Source organism: Lagenorhynchus albirostris, chromosome 9, assembly GCF_949774975.1.
Source record: "Lagenorhynchus albirostris chromosome 9, mLagAlb1.1, whole genome shotgun sequence".
NCBI classification, from domain to species: domain Eukaryota; kingdom Metazoa; phylum Chordata; class Mammalia; order Artiodactyla; family Delphinidae; genus Lagenorhynchus; species Lagenorhynchus albirostris.
The window spans coordinates 35,957,051-35,967,109 of NC_083103.1; the positions used below are offsets into that span (position 1 = coordinate 35,957,051).

Genomic DNA, 10,059 nt, shown 5'->3' on the forward strand with positions numbered 1-10,059 from the left:
TCATGTGAGGCACCAAATTAAGTAAGAATCGTCTTTCCTCATGTGGACCAACATTTTTGGGAACCGCGTCCTTCATGCTGTTTTCATGTGTTTGTACATTGCAGTTGATGAAGAAGCAGCAAAACTTTGGCCGGGTTAAGCGCCCACAATGGGTAGGACTCTCTCAGGACAAATCCCAACCTTCGCTGCTGTGGTTTTAAAAGTCTAGGCTGTGAGTTTCTACTGAAACTGCCGAGGGCTTGCAGAGGTTAGGAAAGAGCCAGCAGAGCACCCACAGTGTCCAGGTGTCCTTGTCTGAGGCAGCCTCCAGCAGAGGTAAGCCCTGGGGAATGGAATCCGGCTACCTTGCCCCTTTTCGATGCTGCTCTCTGATCCTCCCCCGGGTGAACTGCCGTTCGTTCCTCAGTGACACTTATAAAGATACGTCGCTGAAAATCGTTTTCTAAGTTGCTGGGAGTTTGCAGGAGGGTCATATTACTATTCAGGTACCCACTAACTCTCTCAATCTCAATTAGTTTCCCAACATGAAATAACTCATCAAGACCTCCACCCTCCAACCCTAGGGACGCACATCCAATAGCCCCAAAGCATCAATTTCAAGTCTCCCTGGGTTGTTAGAACGGCACTCCCCTACCCCACACTTATTTAACCCACCCATCACATCTGCTTTATGCCTCAGCTGGAGTAATGTATAGGGCAGAGACCGAAGAGGGAGTATATTTTCACGTTCACTGACTTGAAATTTTCCATTGCCCTCCCCACAAGGGGGGAGGATTATTTTACTGATTGCCTGGAGATGAATTTCTATGAATATTTATTGATTTATTTTCCAGGCTCAGCAGGGGAGCTGCAAATAAATTTAGTGCATTCTTTAAATAATTCCTTTTCTATGAGGCAAGATGTCATCTGAAACTTCTAAATAGGCATTTAATTAGCCCGGGTGTTGCTTCCGAACAAAAACTCCCGGCGAGAGCTTTGGGGGAGCACTGTATTGCAAAGAGGCGGTCGATACGCAGAATTGATGCGCGCCAGCCTTTGTTGCCAGCCCATTGTGCGGGCCATGCTTATGAAGACTAATCCAATCATAAATTGCACCCCTGCGCCAATCAGCGCGCCCAGAGCCTCCAGCGAATGAAGCTCGAGTGGAGAACTTTGTTGAACTTCATTGTCAGAGCTGTCACTTTTCAAAGCGCTTTAACGGGCGGGCCACTATAAAACCATCACCTCAACGGGAGGACCGCGGAGGACTCGCAGACACCCAAGTGGGATCGTTACTAGAAGACGTTTGCTAAGCCCAAGAGAGAGGGCGGGAGGGGCGGGAAGCCCAGCATTTACCCTCTGGCCACTGGAAGAAGGGTTTTTCCGCCCACCCCTCGCCTAACATGATGTTCCCCGGCCTCCTCGCGCCCCCAGCCGGGTACCCCAACCTCTTGCGCCCCACGCCCACCTTAACATTGCCCCAGTCCCTGCAGTCGGCATTTTCCGGCCACTCGAGCTTCCTGGTGGAGGATCTGATCCGCATCAGCCGACCCCCAGCCTACCTGCCCCGCAGCGTGCCCACCGCCAGCATGTCGCCCCCTAGGCAGGGGGCCCCTGCGGCTCTCACAGACACAGGGGCCTCGGACCTGGGCTCCCCGGGTCCAGGCAGCCGGCGGGGCGGCTCACCACAGACGGCCGTCTCCCCTGCCAGCGAGCCCACGTTTCTGAAGTTTGGAGTGAACGCCATCCTTTCTTCGGCGCCCAGAACTGGTAAGTGAAAGCAAAACTCTAAGGGGCCGGTCTAGATGCAGAGTCCTTATGGCCTCAGTTTCCCATACGCAGCGGGTACCCACGCTCACAGCAGTGCACACTAGTACGCAAGATCCCCGAGGCCCCACTGTCAAGCAATGTGAGACTTAGGTTCAGACGATTCCCGGGAAGCCTCCAGGTTCGCCCCACCCTCAGAATGAATTTGAACACCTACAGTCCGAGCGCTCACAGTTCCCTGGCGCAGTGAAATTGTGCGCACGCCCCTGGACGTCTGCGTTTCTATCCTTGAGCTTCTGAAAGCCAGTTTTTTTTTTTTAACCCAAGACAATATATTTACTAGCTTAGCAAGTATTATCGGTCTGCAATTCTTTTCTCCCCCTCCCCACCAGTTCTTCTATCTCGTTAGTGCCTAGGATGACATGGGGGGGGGCTCTGAGGACTATTGGGGGAGGGGGTTCCACAGATAGAGACAGTGTTAGGGAAAGGTTTACTTTACTGTGTCAGTACACTGAGTAAGATGCCTTTGAAACCAGCCGAAAGGTTAATCATGTCGTGTATTCACTGTGCTGTACAATAATCATGTACTTAATCAAATGCCCTTTCTGTCTCCCTCCTTCTGTTCCTCCTTTCCTCACTCTCTCCCAGAAACATCCCCCGCCTTGCTCCAGAGTGTCCCTCCCAAGACCTTCGCCTTTCCCTACTTTGAAGGCTCCTTCCAGCCTTTCATCAGATCTTCTTATTTCCCAGGTAGGTCTCATCCCCCTTCCTTTCAGGAGGCTGGGCGTCGCCCCAGCCCCACTCCGTCGCTCCCTGCCCCGAAGCCATATTTCTCCGTCCACCTCACGGGGTTACGCTCCGGTTCAGAGGTTGCAAGGCGTACAACATTCACGAATCCGTCGCGCCAATTTGATGCCCTATTTAGCACAAGCAGTGACTGCTTGACACTTTGCACCAATTCCCTGCTCTACAAATTAGCAGGAATTGTCATGGTCCAAATTTGAGGCGGTTCCCTTCCCGGCGAGGAGCTGTTGGCATCCCTTCACGCCGCCGTTTTCCCACAGAGTCAGTGCACTTGGCCACGATTCCCCACAAAGGTTTCAGCACCATGACCAATTGGTCAGCTCCTCCGGGCAGCCACACACAGACCAACCCTCGCCCCTCCAAGCCGCGGAGAGACACCTACCAGCCGGGGCTAATTTCTCTTTAAGACTCATTCAGGGCTTCAGGCTTTTCACAAGACCACATGGGGTGCCCTCTTGTGTGGGATGCCTGGGGTCGCCCAGGGGGAGGGGGACTAGATCCTCCCACAACCCCAACCTTCTATTTCCTACCTTATTTCCCAAACTCTCATACCGTCCCCCCATCGCCATACCGTTTTAAAGATCCTAGAGCTCGTAAATTAAGTCGGAGGGAAGCCCATAATTGGGTCCCGGTTTAAAGGAGAAACACTTTAAACAGGTTCTAGGACGTTTTCATCCTGGAATCCCAGTGGTGACTCAAACTATGGCTCAAAAACTCTGCAGCTGGTCAAGATTAAGGAGACAGGAACTCTTATAAAGGGAAGAGAGACTGGGCATGGTCGGTGGGGGATGGGTAGAACCTCGACAGCACTTCCAAATATCAGCGAAAGAAACAAGCAATTGATTTTTGAAAGGGGGAGAGAGAATTCACCCCCCCACCACCACCATTCATGCTACTGCTGATAATGGAATTTGCTCCCTTTCTCCCCCATCTCAATGCTGTAACAAAAACAACCCGAGCTTTATAAATAGCTTTTCATGTCCATTTAATGAAAATGATTCGGGGAAGAGAAGCCTCTGCCATCAGTATTCTCCCAATGGTCTTGGCCTGCAGTTGTGTTTAGTTTGAAAGTGTAAATCTCTTTTGTCCCAGTAATATATGGCTTTCGCTGCTTGTCCTCAGTCTTTTTCTGTTAGTTCATTACTACACAATTACCATTCACGCTTCATTAGAGTCTCTGTTTCTTTTGGATTTTTTTTCTCCCTTAAAGCGAAACTCTCCCCCCTTTTATCATGCCAATACCCATTGGGAAGCGGTCAATGTGCTAATTAGCTGCCACTTTTCATGTATTCTGGCCGAATTCTTTACGTTTTGTGGGGGAGGGGAGGAAAGATTAATATAAAAAAAGATGAATACTGATTGGATTTTTCAAAACATAAAAAATCCAAAGCGGATTTTCTCCTCTCTATCAAATCAGTAAATCACCTCATTTTCATCTAAAGAATGCAAAAGCCACAAACGTGTTAAAAGCTTAGGGGGGAACCCAGTGGCTGGCTACTTTATTTTTACAATTTACTTTTTTCTTCAGCTATATTAGCTGATGCACGCAAGTTAGTTTCCCTGAGATCGTTGAATGGAAAAACGAAATAGGCTATTGTGGGGGGTCTTTTCTGTGTTTCCGTGGTTTTACCTAATCCGGGTTTGCACGGTTGAAAGGGAAAGTTATTTGGGCAGAAAGCGCCTTTCACTCTCGCAGGTTTGTGGGTTCGTAGCTTATTCTCCAGGCGGAGAAAAAGGAGAGCTTTAAAGAGATGAAGGGATCAGAGAGAAAAACCTAAGGAGGCCGCAATGGTGGGGCGGACGCCACCGGCCCGGGCGGGCCACCGCCCACTCACTCACCTCGCACCCCTGGCCTCCGCAGCGTCCTCCAGCGTCGTGCCCATCCCGGGGACCTTCTCCTGGCCACTGGGCGCTCGCGGCAAGCCTCGTAGGGGCATGCTGCGTCGAGCCGTGTTCTCCGACGTGCAGCGCAAGGCGCTGGAGAAGATGTTCCAGAAGCAGAAGTACATCAGCAAGCCCGACCGCAAGAAGCTGGCGTCCAAGCTGGGCTTGAAAGATTCACAGGTGAGGGCAGTCTCCCCAGAGCCCCTCCCCCCACGCATCGTACGAACGGGAAGGTTCTCTGAAACCGCCTAGGTCCCATTGTACAGACGCGGTAAGGTCTAGAGAGGGAGTAAGTGCACGACCCAGCTTCGCGGAGGCTTCTCGCGATAGCCCGCTACTCTCCCCACCCCGTCTCTCCCGAGCCCAGCGTCTCCCCACCCCCGCCCACCTGGGCCAGGTGCCGGAAGAAAGGGCGAGAGGTGCGTGCAGCCGAGGTGGGGGTAGGGTAAGGGCCACTTCCGGTCCGAACTCACTTTACCGGGTGGGGAGCCGGCAAAGAGAGGAAGAAGAGGGCCTCCTTCCCACCCACTTGGGGCGGTGGCGGGGGTTCTGCGCTAACCGCTGCTTCTCCCCTGCTCTCACCCCTCTCGCCCCAGGTGAAAATCTGGTTCCAGAACCGACGCATGAAGTGGCGGAACTCCAAGGAGCGCGAGCTCCTGTCTAGCGGGGGCTGCCGCGAGCAGACCCTTCCCACCAAACTCAATCCGCACCCGGACCTCAGCGACGTGGGCCAGAAGGGTCCCGGGGACGACGACGACGAGGAGGACGAGGGCCCGGGCAGCCTCCGCCACCGCCTGGTCTATCATCACCCGTCCCCCGACCCTCGGCACCTGCGGGACCCGCGCCTGGAAGGGCCGCTGCCCCACTCGCCCGCGCACTCTGGCAGCCCCGACAAACCTTCGGACTTCTCCGACTCCGAGGAGGATGAGGAGGCTGAGGAGGAGGAGATCACCGTGTCTTAGAAGCCCTCCCGCGCCCGGGGTACCGATTATAAGTGCTTTGAAATTGAAGAGGTGGGATTCGGTGCGTGTTCACTTGCCCCCGCTGCGCAGACGCTGCCGCTCCCCGCTGTAGAACTGTCGCGTCGTCGAGGGCACCCTGGCCCCTTCCATTGCCCCCCAACGACATTCCCTTGCCCCACACCACCTACCAACAGCCCTCTCCGCATAAGTTAAATTTAGGTCTTGGTCCCAGCCTTAACTTTGCCGCGAGGGCCCCTGTTTATCTTCCTTATTGCAAGATATTTTCAACACAGTGGGGTGTTCACTCTCCCAGCCCGGGTTTAGCTGTGAGCCAGGCCCTGCTGCTCTACAGCAGCAACAACCCTATAAGGTAAGAAACCTTTTCTGAAGTAGGAAACCGAGATACGAGTCACAACATCAAGCATATAACTTCAAGACCCCCCTGACTTCCTAGATCCCTCCACCTCCCCACCTTAGGTAGCGAGGGCCTCTTGCCCAACTCCAGACACTGGTAACCCAGTCTTCCCGTAGCAATGCCCTTAGAAAGCTCAAGAATTTCAAAAAAGAAAAAAAAAAAAATCTACCCGTGCCTTCTGGTCTAAGGTACCACATAAATATTGAGTCTTTTCTATGTGTCATATTCCAAACGCTCTCTGGGCAAAGAAGTGAGTTCTCTAAATGGGAGGAAGAGTCGGCCTCTATTTCAAGTGTGTGTTTTAAAGACTTTTCTTCACTATTTCTGCATGCATAGTATATGCACCAAGCACTCTACCTTGTGCCCTTTTATTATTTCTGGGGAGGTTTCACTGAGCACTGGGCATGATGTGAACAGAGAGAGACCCACAAGCCTCTTTGATTTTTTTTTTCATAGAACTTTGCTGTCTTTGCACAGCTTTTGTGAACTGTACACTATTTTGTACACTTGTATGGATATTTTATACCAAGTTTATTGTGAATGATATAAAGGACTGACTAGATTTCCTTCTCTCTTTTCTTGCAATGGTTTTTAAACTTTAAAAAGGTAGCTGTTTAATTGAGTAACTTATAAAAAAATACTTATTTTGTATTTTTACCATGTACAGATTTTTATATATGTATATATGTATCAAATGAACAAATGCCAAATAAAAAGTAGGATGCACACAATGATCAAGTGTTATCCCTAACTTACAGAATGTTAGAGCTATTCTAGTGCAAGGAATGGAGCTACTCTAATCCAAGTGCTGCTGGAATTTACAGAAGTTACGCTCATATTCAAGAGAGGAAGGCACTTGTCTAAAGCACCCAACTAGTTAGAGGACAAGCTAGAACTAGAACCCATCTCTGACTCTCGGGCCAGTGCCTTTTCTGCTTCCCCTGTACCATAAAATAGCCAATTTTGCTATGGTTACAAGTAAAATAGCTCCAGTCAAGTGATGTCAACAAGTTGAGTCTGTGATGATCCTTCTCCCCTACTCTAAGGACTGAAATGAGGGACTAGAAGACAACAATGAAAGTCAGTTTAAGTGGTGCAACTTTACAATGGTTTTTCTTTCCCTCCTTGAAGGCATATTTCCTAGTCCCCAGGGAAGCCCAAAGGTGGTTTTGACTTCTGTGTGTGAACTGATTTTAATAGGAATGACATCTACAGGCAGGACTTGGGAGCCCAGATACAGACTCTGGGGCTCCCCAGTGAAACTAAAGTTCTTTAAAGACTAACTTTCAGCAAAAATGATTTATTTAACCAGCAACCAGTAAAGAACATCAGCTTAGAACCCTGGCAAGGGCTCTGTGCTCTTTGAGAGACTGATCTCTGCCACATCAGGCACATAACACACCTGTTTATTGTCCTAACCCAACAGCCAGGAAAAAAAGTTGTTAAGCTTACATTTCATTAGTTTGCGTTGTATTTGAAATTTGAATATATTCTATTCTCAACTCTCTTTGTTCAAATAACACAAGCCCCCTCCATGCTAAGGTCCTGATATCCTGCCCTCCTGGGCCCATTCCTGACACTGGCAATCACTGCTTTCATTGTCCTGGGAATTTGGGGGGGAAATTATCTTAATTATCACAGTTATCTTAATTCAAGAAATCTCCCACATTTCCCCCTCAGTATATATGAAAGTGTTAGCATGGTGTCCTGCATATGGTAGGCATACAATCTTTCAGACAGGAAACCCTCTCTGCTCTGAGTGATTCAGGCTATTTTCTCCTTCCCTCTGCTGTTGCCCAGAGAGATAACCAGAGATGGAATCCTGGCCAGAAATGGCCCACATTTCCCTCTCTGCCAGCTTAAGCCTGCAGTTATTACTTAGAGTCGAGAACTATTTTCAGGCATGGGGATGGATTTGTGTCTACATCAAAGTACTCTAGTGGCACACCCGTGTGCGTTGCAGCATTATTTACAATAGCCAAGAGATATTCATGTTCACATCATTCCCATTATTCACAATAGCTTCCGCAACCCAAATGTCCATCGATGGGTGAATAGATAAAGTGGTATACACACACGATGGAATATTATTCCACCTTAAAAAGGAAAGAAATCCTGTCACATGTTATCCTGTCAACATGAATAAACTTTGAGGACATATGCTAAGTGAGATAAGCTAGTAATAAAAAGGCAAATACTATATGATTGCAATTATATGAGGTATCTAACATAGTCAAACTCATAGAAACAGAAAGTAGAATTGCAGTTGCCAAGGGCTGGGGTCACAGGGAAATAGGGGGTTGTTCAATGGGTGCAGAATTTCAGTAATATTTCAGTATTGGAAAAATAACTCCCATGTTAGCAGATTTAAAAATCCAGCAATGGTCAAAATTATGGCAGGCAAGTAAAAAATCTGAGGTAAGCTATATATATATATATATATATAGTTTTTTTTTTTTCCTTTGCCATACCACACGGTGCGGCTTGCAGGATCTCAATTCCCTAACCAGGGATTGAACCCAGGCCATGGCAGTGAAAGCCCGGAATCTTAACCACTAGGCCACCAGGGAATTCCCTGAGGTAAGCAATATTATCATAAGACAATGTAAAATTCAAACCAAGAAGTATTATGTGATGTAAATAAAGTTTTTTTCTGTATTAATAAAAGTTAAGAAAACCCAGAAAAGGAAAAAAATATACTCTGGAGGTTTTTAAAAAATGTATGCTACTCCCCCATATGCACAAAGCTTTACTTCTTGAGAATTACAAGTGGCACATTTTGGCTCATTTTAGTGCCAATTTTAGGTGAGCGTCACAAGGGTGAGAATCATGTTCGTTTTGCATACTGTTTTCCTAGTGTCATGCATAGTCCCTAACATGTATTAGGTGTTTGATATGTATTGAATAAATAAGTTAATTAAAAGGAGGGACAGAGACACTCTAGATTCTAGACCATAGGTCTGAAAGTTGAAGGATTACTTAGGCTGATAATAAAGAAAAACACTAAATTAACTGGTCAGATGTGTTCTTAAAAATCAAACCAATTAGGCTTCCCTGGTGGCACAGTGGTTAAGAATCCGCCTGCCAATGCAGGGGACACGGGTTCGAGCCCTGGTCTAGGAAGATCCCACATGCCGCGGAGCAACTGGGCCACAACTACCGAGCCTGCGCTCTAGAGCCCGTGCTCCGCAACAAGAGGAGCCACCACAATGAGAAGCCTGTGCACCACAAAGAAGAGTAGCCCCTGCTCGCCGCAACTAGAGAAAGCCTGTGTGCAGCAACGAAGACCCAACACAGCCAAAAATAAATAAATAAATAAATAAATTTATTTTAAAAAAAGAAATCAAGCCAATTACTTTAGTCCAAAAGACTAAAATAGTTATAAGCTGAAGAATAATAAATACAACAAAGAAAGAATTTTTATTGAACACCTATTATGTGGCAGGCAGGCATTCTGCTAGGTGCCTTACACATCAGTGCTTCTCAGACTTAAATGAGCATAAGACCCCCTGGGGATCTCATCAAAATGTAGATCATGATTCAGAGCTCTGGGTATTTATTTAGCATTGCTAACCCCTTGTTGGTCCACAGAACACACTTTAAGTAGTGAAGATTTACATGAAGTTTTATCCTCACAATAACCCATCTAAGGTAGATATTATTATCCCACAATACAGATGGACAAACTGAGGCTAGGAGTTTTGGTAATTTCCCATGCTTACCACAGCCAGAATTCAAATTCAGGTGCATCTAACTCTAATACACCATTCTCCTTCCTTGACTAAACTGGTAAAAACTCATTTAACCAAACTCCAACCAATAGGCACTCTTTTTTTTGTATTTATTTATTTTTCACACACACACACACACACACACACACACACACACACACACACACACTGTATTTTATTTTTACAAGAGATAGACTGACACCAAGCATTATAAATGGATGACCACAACAAAAGCAACAATGATTGCAATTACCAAACACGAAACACACTCATACTATGTCATAATATTGACATTCAGTCCAGTAATCCTCCACTGTAACAGCTCCTTTACTTTGCAGTGAAAATTGATTTGTGTATATATATATATATATATATATTTTTTTTTTTTTTTTTTTTTTTTTTTTTTGCTGTACGCAGGCCTCTCACTGCTGTGGCCTCTCCCGTTGCGGAGCACAGGCTCCAGACGCGCAGGCTCAGTGGCCATGGCTCACGGAACCAGCCGCTCCACGGCATGTGG

At 47.5% G+C, this 10,059-nt stretch overlaps 1 protein-coding gene across 1 annotated transcript; it reads left to right on the top strand.

Moving 5' to 3' along the window:
• Positions 1-1,382: 1,382 nt before the first annotated feature.
• DBX1 (developing brain homeobox 1) lies at positions 1,383-5,396 on the top strand. The gene is made up of 4 exons (XM_060157756.1): positions 1,383-1,749; positions 2,395-2,496; positions 4,412-4,614; positions 5,031-5,396. The coding sequence occupies exons 1-4, from the start codon at positions 1,383-1,385 to the stop codon at positions 5,394-5,396; spliced, it is 1,038 nt and encodes a 345-aa protein (XP_060013739.1).
• The last annotated feature ends 4,663 nt before the right edge of the window (positions 5,397-10,059 follow it).